Below are 17,480 nucleotides of genomic sequence, written 5' to 3'. Positions count from 1 at the left end.
AGAGGTAAACTAACCAGTGTTTATTTATAAAGTCACATCTCTGATTTCCTTTTTGGTTTTCTTCATGATGTCATCATCAGTTACCTGTTCACACCTGAGTCAAGCTTTTGTCTTTAAACTCTCTGATCTTTTGATCATCACTAAACTGTGTGCTGATTGATTATTGATTGGTGATGTGTTTCAGGTGTGTGTTGTGTTACCAGCTGCTCACCTTCACTCTGCTGTTCAGCGGCTCTGTCACACCTGTCATCGTCCAGGTGAGACTCACACCTGTTTATCCAGCACACGGTCACTTTGACCTTCTCAGCTTGTCTAGTTTAAAAGCACAGATAAGATAAATGTGATGTAGCAGAAATATGTTTGTTTACCTCGTTCACCATCTTGTGAGCAGCGGTCAGGTAAAGATCACAGGTGTGACTCAACATGCTCACTTCTTCTCTGAACAACAAACTGATGTAAACAGAAATATCTTATTATCCAATTTGTGCATAATTTATTTATTTCTCTTTAATTCCTCCATTTCTTTTTCCACTTTCTTTTTCCATCCTCCTCTTTTCTTTCTTCGTCTCCTCTTTTCCTTCCCTACTCCCTTCTGTCCTCTTTCCTTTCCTTTACCACTTCCTCCTCTCCTTTCCTTCCTCTTTCACTTATCAGCGCCTCTCCTTTCTTAATTTTTCCTTCCCTTCTTCACCTTTCTCAGTCCTTCCCTACCTCTTCCCTTACTTTTCTTTTCCACATTCGTTTTCCTTTCCTACCCCCTTATTTTCTTCATTTCTTTTCCTTCCTCTTCTCATTTCCTTGCCCTACCTTATCCTGTTCTTTTTCACATCAGCCTTTCCTTCCCTGCCTCCTCACATTCTTTCCTTTCCTCATCTTTTCCTGATATTTCCTTCTCCTCTGTTGTCTTTTTTTGGTAGATTAACCTCCTCTCTGTCTCTCAGCTGTGAGTGTGTTTCAGGTGAACGTCCAGCAGAGGTCAGCGTGTCCTCAGCTGCTCTCTGATTGGTCAGCAGCTCCTCTCTTTGTCTGTCTTCAGGTGGATACTGATTTAACCTTCTCTGCTCTGAGCGACGACACGTTCGACCGACAGATCACCAAAGACCTGATCCTGGAGGACTCGCTCCACTTCCTGCTGTCCTCAGAGATGCACCTGTCCTCAGAGACAGGCAGGGGACAGGTGAGACTCCTACGCTATAAACATTTTAACTGTCCTGACAGAGTTTCAATGTGAAATAAATGAATCACAACAGCTGATCGTCCAGTTTAGACTCACAATGTCGAATCAGGACAAAATCTTCTTTTCAGTTGTTCTTTAAGATTCTTGAAATTTCTACATACATGAACTCATTCTTTTGTTAATCAGGATCAGTTATTTTGTCCGATATGATTGCCAATTAAATACATAAATTTAATGCTTTGAATACATTTAAAGTTATATGTCAAAAGTGAATATTCCTCCATATTTGTGCAAGAGGTGTTATTGGGACATAAGTTAAATAAGTCATTATACAATAAAATAAAACTAATAAAATAATAAATAAACATAACATATATTTTTATAATCAAAATTAAATGATCAAATAACAACAAACAACAAATTTATTTCCAAGAACTGGAACACGACATCGTCAAGGTGTCTGAGGTAGTCAAATAGCTCCTCAGTGGAAAGGTGCCAGGTGTGATGAGACTGGATGAGATGAGGCTCTGGACATCAGAGGTGTGTCATGGCTGAGACACCTCTTCAGTGTCGCATGGAGATCGGGAACTGTGCCTTTTGGACTGGCAGACCGGGTTGGTGGTTCCCATTTTCAAAAAAGTGGGACTGGAGGGTTTGGTCCAACTATCAGGGGATCACACTACTCAGCTTCCTGGGAAAAGCTTATGCCAGGATGCTGGAGAGGAGACTCTGGCTGACTGTCGAACCTCAGATTCAGGAGGAACAATGCGGATTCCGTCCTGGCGATGGAACAGTGGACCAGCTAGTCCAGTCTACATGTGCTTTGTGGACTTGGAGAAGGCTTATGACTGTGTCCTTTGGGGCACCTAGTGGGTGGTGCAGCGGGAGTATGGGGTACCATGGCTCAGCCTTAGAGATCGGGTGAGGAGTTCGGACATCCGGGGGGAGCTCGGAGCCAGCTGAGGTGGTTCGAGCACCTGGTTAGGATCCTCCTGGATGCCTCCCTCTGGAGGTGTTCCAGGCTCGTCCAACTGGTAGAGCCGGTTAGGGTTATGGGCGCAGACCCAGAACAAGCTGGAGGGACTACATATCTCTCGTGGCCTGGAAACACCTTGGGACCCCCCAGGAACAGCTGGACGGTGTTGCCAGGGTGAAGGATGTGACCTGGTCCCAGATAAGCAGCAGAAAATGGATGGATGGAACAAATTTATTTATTCATTTTTACAGATAAAAAACTGTCAGGAAGACAATTACTTATTTTTTATTTATTTAATATTTATCATAGTTTATGTTTATAATAAATATATTGTGAAATGTTTTCCAGTATTTCATTAAATGTGTTTAAACTCTTTTAAAGGGAGGTTTCTGTTAACTTTAAATTTTGACACTAAAATTTTCAACAATAATTACTAATAATCAAAAAACAGATGAGTCAAGCTGTTGACATGAACAGAAGAATGTGATAAAAGCCACATGAAATGAAAGAACTGTTCCATGTGTTTTCTGTCTCTGTCTGTCTCAGTACGGTGGCTGCAGAGGGACACTCGGCGTCTGTCTGTCAGAGGACGAACTTCTTCTTCTGCTCCAGTTTCACCAGCAGATGATGAAGCCTTCAGCTTTTCAGCTGGTAATAAATCCATCCTTTAATATTTTAATAAGATACAGAGAAGCAGGGCTGCAGTCACTTTAGTTATATTTGGTTTGTTTTAATGTTTTTCTCTTACATTTAAATACTCGTTTATTCTTAACTTCCTACATAAAGCTCTGAATTCTGTTTTAAAGAATTCTCCACATTGTCAGGAATAAGATTCTCATGAAAAAAATACTAAATCACCTTTCTTTTATTGAAAATTGACTAAATGTATTTCACTTTTTTGTCACAATGTCGTAAAATAAATCAGAATCATCCTTAAAACCCCATCATGAGTAATTCGTGATTGTAGCTTTATTATTTGAAGCCTCTAGTCTACTGATGTAATACAAAAACTATGGTCCTAAAATTCAGACTAAATCAATGGAATGGATTTTTTGAATGTTAAAATCCAACATCAGGCCCCTGAGATGTGTCGTCTCCTTTTCAAAGGCTGTAAATGTTTTAAACTTTAATGTTTTAATAAGAATTAGATTTATTTCTTTGTTGGATCGTGATGTTTTCATTCCAACTCCACCTGTGATCTACACTATATCTGGAAAAATAATGGTGTGTCAGTTCACCTGTTTTGTGGAAACACTGGAAATTCAACAAAAAGTCTGAATCTCTTGAAAGAAAAACAGTTTCCTGCTGTCTGACGTGTAACAGTAGCCGTGTGCATAAAAAGTTTAGTGAGTAAATGATGACATACGTGAACCATGTGACTGAAACATCACTGAAGAGCTGAAAACATCAGATCTGTGTGGAGCGATGAAGAGACTGTAACCATCTTCAAATGAATACATGAAGCTAACAGAAATGTCTTATTTCCATATAAGAAATGTCCTCTTCTTCTACAACGGTTTAATGGCACCGACTGGAGAATTAGCGCCACCTGCTGTTTATCTGCTAATATTCACACAACAGGAGTAGATGGAAACAAACATTCACTACATTTTATACTGAACATCCTCTTGAAATTTTATTAAAATTTGAGACACATTTGATTGGAAACTTTTGACATCTGATCACATGACTTTGCATTTACATCTGGCCTTCTTGTTATCTCCGTTCTGCTCACGTTGTGATCAAATGTCATTACAGAAAATATCTGGATGATATGATAGTGAAACAAAAATATCCAGGGCCACTCATGATTTGGTGGGTCTTAAACTCATGACCCTAGTATTTGTAAAACTCTTGCTACTCTTATTTTATCTGTAAAACAAACAAACAAAGAAGCACAGATCCTGGCAATATTCCTGAGATGGTAAAAACTAGATCAGACAACTGTGCTAACAAGGAGCTCAAATTTAAAGTTGGATTCAAACACACCTCTGTTTTTACAGGTTTAGTGTTGCTCAGAGATGATGTTTTATCAGAATTTAATTACAGAAAGTTAGCAGATATCCAGTTTCTCTTCAGGTTAAATTGTGACATAGAGCTGTGTATCATCAGCATAAAGACAGATAGAAACATCTCTAAATGATGCGACCAAGCAGCAGGATGTACAATGAAAACAAAAGTGGTCCCAAAGTGGATCCCTGATGTACTCTAAAGTATCTCACAGTCACAACAGAAGCTAAATATTTATAGTTTGGTTACGTGCACGGTTCAACACTGAGTCTTCAGTCTTCAAAACTCTTCACATAGTCAATACAACAGCAACAAGTATGGAGCAAACTGCGTCACATTCGCATTGTTTGCACACAGCAAAGCATTCAGTGACTACAACCTTCAAATTTCCTCAATACTTTTCTCACTCAAACACAAACAAGCAATAAAACTCTGTGGATTTGCAGCACATTTGACATGTTTACATCCTCACTTCCAAACTCTTCAGTTTATGTTCAAACACTAACATGTATTCATACGGATCAGAACCACACTGAAAAACATCTACATTCAACAAAAAAAAACAAGACGTGCTGTCTGAAATAAAGCCCACTGAAAGCTTCCTGCTGCATTTCTATGACTCGTTCCTGTAAATACACTGTAGTACGTTCTATAGAGAGCTACACATCTGACTGTATTTACACTATATACACATTTATACACTATCAACCATTAAACTACATAAACACAATATACACATTTATACACTATCAACTATTAAACTACATAAACACAATATACACATTTATACACTATCAACTATTAAACTACATAAACACAATATACACATTTATACACTATCAACTATTAAACTACATAAACACAATATACACATTTATACACTATCAACTATTAAACTACATAAACACAATATACACATTTATACACTATCAACCATTAAACTATATAAACACAATAAAACAATGATGTAACTTCACAGACAGTCATAAAAAGATCCTCATGTGCTGCCTGTTGTCAGTGTTTTTATCTCAGTGTGTCTGATTGACACATCAGTTGTTGTGTTTGTTTCAGCTGGAAGGATTTTCTTTTGTGTGTAAAATGAGCTGCTGTGTGAAGCTTTTAGTGTTTTCCCGGTGTGATGATATTTGTTCTCTGTCTGTAGTTGTATCCGAGCGTCTCCTCTTCTTCCTCTTCCTCTGGTCCCCTGAGTGTCTCTGACCTCCTGCTCAGAATCAGCCGTTACTACGAGCTCCAGAGGAACCACAGCAACAGGTGAGACATGTATTCACTTGGTAAAAACGTCTGCAAACATCACATCATTAACAAACTTCTCTCCACATGATGATGTTTGAATGTTTCCTGCAGGAGCGACCGAACAGAGGCTTCGACCAATCAGGAGTCTTCTTCACAGGATGCAGCTGAGGGTAAAGGTGAGACACTTTTGACAACATCTGTCACAATATTCATATCAAAAATATAACCAGCAGTAAATAAACAAACATAAATCAACTAAATGAAATAAGGTCAATGCTGTGAAGCGCTGTGATTGGCTGGTGTCTTCAGGTCAGTGTGTGGACCCCCACCTGAGACAGATCTACACCGACCCCCCCCTCATGCTGACCCCACCCTTCAGCCCCCGGGTGAAGGAGTACCGCGCCGAGGTGACCTTTGACACGGTGACGGTTCGGATCCGACCAGAGCCCGTCAGCTCGGCCTGCAGGGTTCACCTGGACGAGCACCAAGGACCCAGGTGAGACCTCGGACCTCTGACCTCACACCTTTGACCTCTGACATCACAGATTTTTAACGTTTTTGTGTCTTCAGGATGGCGAACGTCCCCGTTGGCCTTGGCAACAGCAGGATCAGCATCCTGGTGACAGACGGTGGCACGCTGGAGCCCGTTGTCATGACGATCTACACGGTGCACATGTACCGTGAGAGCCGGCCCAGCCTGCCAATGTTCGGAGATCATGTGATGTGCAGCTTTCTGCAGGTGCGTGAGCTGTTTTCCTATTGGCAGCTGAGGTGTGGGGGTGGGGCAGGATGTGATGACACGCTCAGGTGGTGAGAGATGCTGATAAAAGGTTTGATCTGTCTACTCTGACGTATCACTGGTAGTGTTGTCTAAATGAGGAGGATGATTGGCTGTCGTCTTGGCAACCTCAGAGTTTAATTTGGTCAAATATTTGACGTCTGTCGCCGGTAGACTTTGTGACACCACAGAAGACATATATGACATAATACGACACTATATGATACGAGCTGACACAGCACGATACAAGACCAGACACAAGAAAACGACATGAGACAGCTCTCTGGTTACCTCAGCCGTCCCTCAACATCAGCAGTTCTTCTCTCTCTGACATGTTTCTGCTGTATTTGTGTGTATGTATTAACCCAGTGACTACTGGGGCAGCTGAAGTCCAGGGAAGACTGGATGACAGCAGGAAAGATCCCAGTGGGCAGCTGGTAACCAAACCCACTAGTTTCTAAGGGACACACCCAATACTCACCCCAAAGTTTACAAAGAGAAGACAACCCACAGGACCTCTGGGAGGCGGGGTGAAAGATGGGCCTACGGATCACACAGAAATGACAGGAAAGCACATGGACAATGAGAAGAGATTGCACATATGTGGGTGCAGTAGGGACTACGAATCCACCAGGCAAGAGCGAGGTGTGGAGGGAATCACCAGCAGCAACCTTGCACTGCAACGTCACATCAGACAAGAGGGACCAAAGGCCAGGTTGAAAACCACAGTGCAGACAAACCCATTGTTGCTGTGGGAAGGCAGTCAGTTGAGGAGAAAGGCCCTTCAGTGGAAAGTGACCCACCTTGTGAGCACCAAGGAGATGCACCCACCTGTCCTGAAAGACCAGAGCCAAGAAGCACAGAGAAGGAGGCACTCGCTGGGGGGAACAAAATCAAGTGGCCAAAGGTTAGCAAGGCAATAGGTAATGGTAAAAACTAGACTCAGATTTCAGGGAGATACTGGAGAGGTCACTGTGAGGGGGTGTGGAGTCTATGCTCACCCTGATTGAGGACATTCTCTACCAGGAGTGTAAAGCCAGGACAGAATAATTACCACCAAGAAAACCACTGTGCCAAGACAAAAAGGGAAGTGAGAAAGAGAGATCGAGCATCTGGTGCAACGACAACGACAACTCTGAAAGAACTGGAGGAGGGCAACACCAAGTGAGAGAGAAGGCCTAAAAGTGCTATGGGAGGAGATCAGGCAGAGGCTAACAAGCCTGCAGAGTGCTGAGTGCATCCAAAAGCCCAGGAAGAGGAAGGAGAAGGAACAAGCCAAATTCTGCAAGAACCCCTTCAAGTATGCCAGGCAGCTGCTGCAGGAAGCAAAGAATGGGAGGCTGGAGATCACCAGAGAGGAGCTGTAAGAGCACACCAGGAGGCACTACAGTGACCCAGCGAGGAATGAGCCTTTAGGTACGCCAGGACACTTGCCCCACCTAGCCTCAGCCATATCCCAGTTTAAGCTCAGGAAAGGGGTCTGGAATGACAGCACTATCTTTGTGGTGGGCTGTGAGGAAATCCTGAACAGTCCATCAAAAGCCTCGGGAGGCAATACAGATCCAGACGGATCCATGGCGGAGGGCCCTAAAAGACCTGGCTGCAGTGGCTGAGAAGAGCAGCTTTGGGCTCTTTTTGAGGAGGAAAGACAAGTGTTGGAGTAACACTTAGCACAAGGGCTGACTGCAGGGGGGGGGGGCAGGGCAGAGCCACTGCTCCGCCACCAGGAGATGTTCCCGGTTTAAATGAGCGAAATATTGTAGATCGGTGGTATCCAGCTGACGACCCTGCAGCTAGCTGACTTATGGGCACCGGAGGAGGTGCGACAGGCAATAATGCCACAGCAGATCAACACCTACCTGTACAGTCAATGCTGGCACCTTTTATACTTTGTTAAACTGACAAAATGAAAAGTTAGATTTACAGCTGAGTTTGTGCTGAAATAAAAATCATACATGTAATTTAAGGACAGTTTTAAAACTGCTAAACAAGGACAAAAGTCTATAAAAATGAACCGGAATGAAGCTGGACTGTGGAGGGTTAAGTCGGCAGCTTGTTGTTATTTTGCACATTTGCATTTTGAGTTTATTTCCCTCCAGCTCTGCTGTTATTAACTTTATAATGAGATGTGACTCTGAATGCAGAAGTGAAGTTTAACTGCTGCTTTGTTTCCAGACAGACAGCCTGAATAATGCGGCTGTTAGTTCGTGATCTCAGAATAAATGTTCATCACTTTCCGTTGGATATAAAGGAAACTGTGTCTTGTTGGATAAACAACTGTATGAATTAGATTCTGATGTGAAACATATCTTCTCCTCCTCGTCTCCTTTGTGTTGATGATGTGAAGCTGGAAGGAGCTGAAACCGTTAAAGTCAGATTCTTCTGGTTCGAATTGATCTGCATTCCTGCTGCTCTTTGGGGAGGAACGATTGTTGGAGTTGAATTCTTTCCTTCTGTGTGTTCCAGCTGCTGCGTGTTTTATTGCAACACATTCACACTGAAACCGAGCCGAGTGTTTCACTGCTGGAAGCTCTCAGACATGCCGAAATAAATAATGAACCTCCGAAAATGTGGTTCTAATGTTTGGAGAGAGAAGCTTGAGCTGCAGGAACAACATTTAGTGTTACAGGTGTTGAGTAATACAGTATAATGTACTGACATTATGAAGTTTTAATGTATACGAGGAGATCATCTGCATATAATTAGATTGTCCTTGATTTTTATGTTCATTATATTTAAATGAACGTTTGCGGAGATGGCTCCATAGCTGCTACAGATATCATTGGTGACAGTGAGCACTCCTGCCTTGTTGCTCAGCTGAGACAGAAATACAAACAACAGTGGTGTTGATGATTGATATATTGTACTGTTTATGAATCATTTAAAAGACGCCTTTAAAGCAGCTCTAATGTATATTTATAGTTTTCCTTGTTGTGGTGAGAAAGTACGATTGTAGCTACAATGAAAATCTGTGATTCAGTTTTCATGAAAGTCACCAAAAAAAGTGCAAAAGTTGAAAAACATCAACATTTTTGGCGTGTAATTGCCTCTGATCATCTGCAGCATGACAACAAGCCCAAAGGAACTATTGTCAGTCATGCAACAGATGGTCTCTGATCTCAACATCATGGACTCAGTCTGGGATTAACATGAAGAGACAGAAGAACTGCGACAACTTCTCCGAGACGCAGGAACAACCGAGCTGCCGAGAACCTGAAACACTGAGAACTGCTGCTGGTTTAAAGACAAAGCTGCTCACAACAGACATCGATTTACTTTGTACTGTTTAATCAACTTTGGATCAAGTTAACTGATCAATAACAACTATTCATGAGAGATCCTCACTTTCATTTTACTGCCAATAATTCAGTATATATGCTAACAGACACTTCAGACTATCTTTACATTCGTCAGAACTTCTTCTCATTATATAAACAAAATCAACTTTTTAAAGAAAATCATGTAATCACTCTATTTTTAATAACTTTCAACTCAACTTTATTTACACAGCACTTTACACACAACACAGCTGATCTGCAGCACACAGACGAAACCATAATAATAAAGAGTTAAACAGCTTTAGACTCAGTTTACATTAAATTTTGAATATTTTTAAGTGGGGTTCAAATAGATTTATTGTCAGATGAATCCAGGTAAACGTTATACTATTTATGCTGTCTAAACATATAAATATAAGTATTAAGAGCATTAGTTTACTCTGAACAGATGTTTTAGTGACAAACAGATACAGACAGAAGCTTCGTTTTATTAATTCAGTTTACATATCAAACATGAAATAATTCCTTATAATAAAGCTTTATGGTCAAATCTGTGTTTTATTACCTTTTATCAGATCTTCAGTCCAGTTTGTAAAGTTAAGTTAACACTTCAAAACTTTAATAAAGTAAATAAAATATTGTATAAAAGACAGAAGATACGAATAGAATATCACGGTAAAAATGTAGATTCTTTCAACTTCATCCCTCTTGTTGTAGTTTTGGGCTGCAGGTAAAATAATAATCATGCTGTGAAGCAGCTGCTTCTTGTGTTTCATATTCTCATATCCTCCCTCACCTGTCCTCTGTCATCTACCTGTCGGCCTCAATTAGAGACACATGAAGAGAGTGGGTGTTCCCTCGGCCTGTTGGGGGGTCATGGGGGGCCCCTGATCGGGCCCCCTGGAGAACAGAGGGGCCATTGATGCGGCGTGGCGTCGAGTCTTTTGATGTTCTGTCATGTGAAGCTTTAATGTCTGCTGAGGAGGAGGAGGACAGGTAGAGCAGCAGGTGTTTCCGTCTTCTTCATTACTGCTGCTTTTCTCTCAAACTGAGTCTGAAGCGTCTCGTCGGCTCATCGGTTCAGTTTATAAGAGACAGAAACACCTGAATCTGACCTGTGATCAGTTCCTATCAATCAAAGTCTTGGTGGGAGAAATGATGATGATGATGATGATGATGATGATGATGTTGTTGTTGTTGAGGGATGTTTACATTTCTGGAGGTTTGATGTCTGTTGGTTCAGTGACGGATCCTGTCACGTCTCTGCTTCAACCTGTGATGTCACACATCCAGCAGTGGAAAGTAACTAAGTGCATTCACTCAAAACTGTATTTAAGTACAGTTTAGAGGTATTTGTACTTTACTTGAGTATTTCCATGTGATGCTACTTTCTACATTTCAGAGGGAAATATTGTACTTTCTACTCCACTACATTTATTTGACAGCTTTAGTTACTTTTCAGATGAAGATTTGACACAATGGATAATATAACAAGCTTTTAAAATACAACACATTGTTAAAGATGAAACCAGTGGTTTCCAACCTTTTTGTCTTTTGACGTCTTACAAAAAGCAGTGTGTAGTCGGGGTCACATTTCACATGTCTATGAGTTGTTAACAGCTCCACCAAATAGTGATTTTTCCCTCTAAACTTCTCACATGCTTTCATTTCAATAAATGTTCAAATGATCCAATATTTCAGCAAAAATCAAAGATTAGAGAAAAATCTGAAAACTGAAAACAGATTTGTGTATCAGAACTTTGTTTTTTCTTCTTTCCTCTCCCATTAATCATCTCACCACCCCTCAGATTTATCTGCTGACCCTTTGGAGGGGCCCGACCCCTAGGTTGGGAACCACTGGACTAAACTAGCTAACTGTATATAAAGTAGTGTAAACTAGCTCCACCTCCAGCAGCTACAACAGTAACATGCTGCTCTAACACTGATGCTTCACTATTAATAATCTAATGATGTCATATATAATAATATATCAGTCAGAGGGACCAAACCACTACTTTTACTGCAATACTTTAACTACATCAAGCTCATAATACTTATGTACTTTTACTGCAATACTTTAACTACATCAAGCTCATAATACTTATGTACTTTTACTGTAATGTAGTATTTTTGCATTGCTGTATTTTTACTTTTACTGCAGTAAGTCACATGTGACGCCACCATGTTGGTTTACATAGAAAACAATCAGCAGCAGTTTAACATCTTTAACAGGATCAAAGTCCTCCAAACATGTTCTTATCTGAGAAAACTGTTATAAATAACTATTAGTAGTAGTAGAAGTATTACCATTATTATTAGTAGTAGTATAATTATTGTTATTATCTGCTTTCCTTGCGAGGCAGCTGGATCGGTGAGATCATGTGAGAATCCATCTCGTCAGGCTTCCAGTTCTGCGCTTTGTGTCTGAACCACCGGTAGTTTGGACCAGTCAGCGTCCTTTGAGGATTCTCACGTTATTTCCTGAATCCAGCTGCTTCACAAGGTACGACGGTGAGAAGACGGATGGTTCGTCCAATCACCTGCCAAGTATTTTTTTAGAAAGTGCTGCTGAAACAGTTTCCAGGGACGATTCTCAGCTGGTTCTGTGTAACGAACCATCAGGTTAATAATCTGCCACCTGTGTGTTAAACGTTTGCTTACATTTAGGTATAAAAACCACTTGTTTTGAGTTAAATGTTTCTAGTCTGTTAATGACTCATTGACTGTTCTTAATTATATTTATATTTATTTTAGTCTCCTCTCATTTGAAGTTCACTATTGTAAATCCAAACTTGATCAAACCAGATTTACAGAAGCACAAACACGCAGAAACACTTTCACTGTTGTGTTGATCCTCACAGCAGCTCAGAAGTCGAAAATATTCCTTACATTTCTCTCTTTGTAACGAGAAAATGTATTTTCCTGTTACGAGCAGAGAAATAAATGGCAGTAAAAGTGTTTTGATTAGGTCAGAACGACACAAACACGCGTTCAGAGACATTTTATTGGAGCTTCGACTCCAAACAGACTGAGATTTCCTTCAGTTTCAAACCTCACAGTGAGAAATAACGTCTCATTAACGTTCAGCTGGAGGACGTCAGAGAGCAGCGGTGTTGGAGGGGATGGTTTGGTGCAGCATGGTAGCTCAGGTCCAGTGAAAGAACTAAACCAGTAAACAGGCACGATGAACCATTACAGCACACACACAGAGGAAACACATGAAAATAACATTATTACATTTATTATTGCACAATATATAAAATAATCATGATGTTTATCCACCAGACTCTTCAAAAATATAACAAAACAACACTGTCATGCTCTAAGCGTGACCAATCTCATCACCCCCCCGGTTACTGATGTTGCCATGGTAACCCAGAGACTGTCCAGTGTGGGGTAGAGACAGTTAATGAGGCGTGGTTGCCATGGCAACATCGAGTCTGCTGGTTTTACCCAGAGAGCTAATGTCGTCTTCAAACTGTGAGGCAGTTTGCTGTTTTCTGAGAGACGATGGTCTGCGTGTGCTGCTGTTAGCAGTTAGCAGTTAGCAGTTAGCATTTAGCATTTAGCATTTAGCGTGGCCAGCACAAAGGGGGACTGTGCTTTTTTAAACCATAGCTTAATATTAAGTGCAGAAGAATTTTGTCTTGTTTGTGCATCCTCAACCACTGTCGACACAAAAGGACACTAAGTGATTTGTAAACACAAATGTCTTCGTCCAACACTGGTGTCAAACAGATGTTCAGTTCATTCAGAGGAAGATGAGTGTTTGTGTTCAGTCTTCGTCAGGTTTTTCTAACTAACTCTTCATGTTGATCTGATGGTTTCTGGTGGATTCTCATCTTCAGTGTTTGGAGAGAGAAGGCTCGATGTGTTAAAGGCGTCCAGGACATATCAGACTGACTGTATGGACTTAATGCAGAGGAGGTTATATAGAGGTATAAGAGGAGATCATCTGCATATAGTTACATACTCGTCCGTGATATGTCATTAACCCTTGAGGAGAAGCTGCAGAGCTGCTTCAGATATTACTGGTGACAGTGAGCAGCTGCCTTCAGCCTCAGCTGAGAGGGAAACATGAAGAACAGTTATTGGAAATAATGTTTCCATTTTTTCTTCATGATTATTTCATGATTGTAAAACATTAAAGACAGATTCAGGTTCTTCAGATCAGCAGCAGCTGATAATAAACTGCTCTCTGTTCATTTATGACGTCTATTAATGAATCAACACAGAAACAATAATAATAATAATAATAATAATAATAATAATAATAATAATTGAGATTCTTTATCTTGCTGAAAGTTGCAGGTTTGTTTGCTGTGCGTCTGTTTGTAACGTGTTGAAATGTGAATGTTGTAATGTGTGAATGTGCAGCAGCTCTCATTCCTCTGTGAAACAGAACAAAATGTTTTGGCAGAGACTGCGTGACCTTTGACCTCCTCTGATGTCAGCAGGTGTGAGTGATGAACAGTAAACTCAGCGTGACGCTGATGTTTATATTCAAACTAACTGAGTAAATCATTAAATCATATTTCTGACTCAGTCGTGTTTCAACTGAAACGTCAAACTGCAAATAAAAAGAAAGAAAAGGCAGAAAAGACGAGTGAACGCAGGAAACTTTATACGTCTATTATTTATTTATTTATTTATTTATTTATTTAGTAATTTATTGTTAAGTGTTGTCATGACGACTGAAGTTATATTATATTGTTTTATTGTTTTAAAATGAGAATCATTTTATGATGTTTGTCATATTTTCAGACAGACGTCAGGAGGAAACAAAACGCTTCACAGGAAGCTGCAGCCGCCAAAATAAATAAACAAACAAACAAATAAACAAATAAACAAACAAATAAATAAATAACAACCGTTAAAAAGTCAAAATTCTTATTTGATAATTTATAACAGAGCAGAAACCTCGACTTCACAGTTTAAACAGGGACGTTTAGTCCTCATGTGTCTTCATGTGTCCTTCATGTGTCCTTCATGTGTCTTCATGTGTCCTCGTGTGTCTTCATGTGTCCTTCATGTGTCTTCATGTGTCCTCGTGTGTCTTCATGTGTCCTTCATGTGTCCTCATGTGTCTTCATGTGTCCTTCATGTGTCTTCATGTGTCTTTCATGTGTCCTCATGTGTCCTTCATGTGTCTTCATGTGTCTTCATGTGTCCTTCATGTGTCCTCATGTGTCTTCATGTGTCCTTCATGTGTCTTCATGTGTCCTCATGTGTCCTTCATGTGTCTTCATGTGTCTTTCATGTGTCCTCATGTGTCCTTCATGTGTCCTTCATGTGTCCTTCATGTGTCTTCATGTGTCTTTCATGTGTCTTCATGTGTCTTCATGTGTCCTTCATGTGTCTTCATGTGTCTTTCATGTGTCTTCATGTGTCTTTCATGTGTCTTCATGTGTCCTCATGTGTCCTTCATGTGTCTTCATGTGTCTTTCATGTGTCCTTCATGTGTCCTCATGTGTCCTTCATGTGTCTTCATGTGTCCTCATGTGTCCTTCATGTGTCTTCATGTGTCCTCATGTGTCCTTCATGTGTCTTCATGTGTCTTCATGTGTCCTTCATGTGTCCTTCATGTGTCATCATGTGTCTTCATGTGTCTTTCATGTGTCCTTCATGTGTTTTCATGTGTCCTTCATGTGTTTTCATGTGTCCTTCATGTGTTTTCATGTGTCTTCATGTGTCCTTCATGTGTCTTTCATGTGTCATCATGTGTCTTCATGTGTCTTTCATGTGTCCTTCATGTGTCCTTCATGTGTCTTTCACGTGTCCTTCACGTGTCCTTCATGTGTCCTCATGTGTCCTCATGTGTCTTCATGTGTCCTTCATGTGTCCTTCATGTGTCCTTCATGTGTCTTTCACGTGTCCTTCACGTGTCCTTCATGTGTCTTCATGTGTCTTCATGTGTCCTCATGTGTCTTCATGTGTCCTCATGTGTCCTTCATGTGTCTTCATGTGTCCTTCATGTGTCTTCATGTGTCTTCATGTGTCCTCATGTGTCTTCATGTGTCTTCATGTGTCCTCATGTGTCTTCATGTGTCCTCATGTGTCTTCATGTGTCCTCATGTGTCCTTCATGTGTCTTCATGTGTCCTTCATGTGTCCTTCATGTGTCTTCATGTGTCCTCATGTGTCTTCATGTGTCCTCATGTGTCTTCATGTGTCCTCATGTGTCCTTCATGTGTCCTCATGTGTCCTTCATGTGTCTTCATGTGTCCTTCATGTGTCCTTCATGTGTCTTCATGTGTCCTTCATGTGTCTTCATGTGTCCTCATGTGTCTTCATGTGTCCTCATGTGTCCTTCATGTGTCTTCATGTGTCCTCATGTGTCTTCATGTGTCCTCATGTGTCCTTCATGTGTCTTCATGTGTCTTCATGTGTCTTCATGTGTCCTCATGTGTCTTCATGTGTCCTCATGTGTCTTCATGTGTCCTCATGTGTCCTTCATGTGTCTTCATGTGTCCTTCATGTGTCTTCATGTGTCCTTCATGTGTCTTCATGTGTCCTCATGTGTCTTCATGTGTCCTTCATGTGTCCTCATGTGTCTTCATGTGTCCTTCATGTGTCCTCATGTGTCCTCATGTGTCTTCATGTGTCCTTCATGTGTCTTCATGTGTCCTCATGTGTCTTCATGTGTCCTTCATGTGTCTTCATGTGACCTTCATGTGTCCTCATGTGTCCTCATGTGTCTTCATGTGTCCTTCATGTGTCCTTCATGTGTCTTCATGTGTCCTCATGTGTCTTCATGTGTCTTCATGTGTCTTCATGTGTCCTTCATGTGTCTTCATGTGTCCTCATGTGTCCTCATGTGTCCTCATGTGTCTTCATGTGTCTTCATGTGTCCTTATGTGTCCTTATGTGTCCTTATGTGTCCTTCATGTGTCTTCATGTGTCTTTCATGTGTCTTTCATGTGTCTTCATGTGTCCTTCATGTGTCCTTCATGTGTCTTCATGTGTCTTTCATGTGTCTTCATGTGTCTTCATGTGTCCTCATGTGTCCTTCATGTGTCTTTCATGTGTCCTTCATGTGTCTTCATGTGTCCTTCATGTGTCTTCATGTGTCTTTCATGTGTCTTCATGTGTCTTCATGTGTCCTCATGTGTCCTTCATGTGTCTTCATGTGTCTTCATGTGTCTTCATGTGTCCTCATGTGTCCTCATGTGTCTTCATGTGTCCTCATGTGTCCTCATGTGTCCTTCATGTGTCTTTCATGTGTCCTTCATGTGTCTTCATGTGTCCTTCATGTGTCTTCATGTGTCTTTCATGTGTCTTCATGTGTCTTCATGTGTCCTCATGTGTCCTTCATGTGTCTTCATGTGTCTTCATGTGTCCTCATGTGTCCTCATGTGTCTTCATGTGTCCTCATGTGTCTTCATGTGTCCTCATGTGTCTTTCATGTGTCTTCATGTGTCTTCATGTGTCCTCATGTGTCTTCATGTGTCTTCATGTGTCCTTCATGTGTCCTCATGTGTCTTCATGTGTCCTTCATGTGTCTTCATGTGTCCTTCATGTGTCCTTCATGTGTCCTCATGTGTCTTCATGTGTCCTTCATGTGTCCTTCATGTGTCTTCATGTGTCCTTCATGTGTCTTCATGTGTCTTCATGTGTCCTTCATGTGTCCTTCATGTGTCCTTCATGTGTCCTCATGTGTCTTCATGTGTCTTCATGTGTCCTTCATGTGTCCTCATGTGTCTTCATGTGTCCTTCATGTGTCTTCATGTGTCTTCATGTGTCTTCATGTGTCCTCATGTGTCTTCATGTGTCCTCATGTGTCTTCATGTGTCTTCATGTGTCCTTCATGTGTCCTCATGTGTCTTCATGTGTCCTTCATGTGTCTTCATGTGTCTTCATGTGTCTTCATGTGTCCTCATGTGTCCTTCATGTGTCCTCATGTGTCCTTCATGTGTCTTCATGTGTCTTCATGTGTCCTCATGTGTCCTTCATGTGTCTTCATGTGTCCTCATGTGTCCTTCATGTGTCTTCATGTGTCTTCATGTGT

General features: G+C 41.0%; 1 protein-coding gene across 2 annotated transcripts in view; it reads left to right on the top strand.

The window, feature by feature from the left end:
* Positions 1-17,480, top strand: part of cped1 (cadherin-like and PC-esterase domain containing 1) — a 49,063-nt gene that overhangs the window by 18,284 nt on the left and 13,299 nt on the right. For both annotated transcript variants that reach the window (XM_044342805.1, XM_044342806.1), the window contains exons 8-14: positions 185-257; positions 1,037-1,177; positions 2,700-2,804; positions 5,326-5,435; positions 5,529-5,593; positions 5,727-5,913; positions 5,988-6,156. In XM_044342805.1, the coding sequence (XP_044198740.1) occupies positions 185-257; positions 1,037-1,177; positions 2,700-2,804; positions 5,326-5,435; positions 5,529-5,593; positions 5,727-5,913; positions 5,988-6,156 (850 nt within the window). The remainder of the gene's footprint in view (positions 1-184; positions 258-1,036; positions 1,178-2,699; positions 2,805-5,325; positions 5,436-5,528; positions 5,594-5,726; positions 5,914-5,987; positions 6,157-17,480) is intronic.

This window comes from Thunnus albacares, chromosome 23 (assembly GCF_914725855.1).
Source record: "Thunnus albacares chromosome 23, fThuAlb1.1, whole genome shotgun sequence".
Taxonomy (NCBI): Eukaryota; Metazoa; Chordata; class Actinopteri; order Scombriformes; family Scombridae; genus Thunnus; species Thunnus albacares.
The sequence above is the reverse complement of the archived record's forward strand: the minus strand, read 5'-3'. Positions and strand labels throughout refer to the sequence as shown.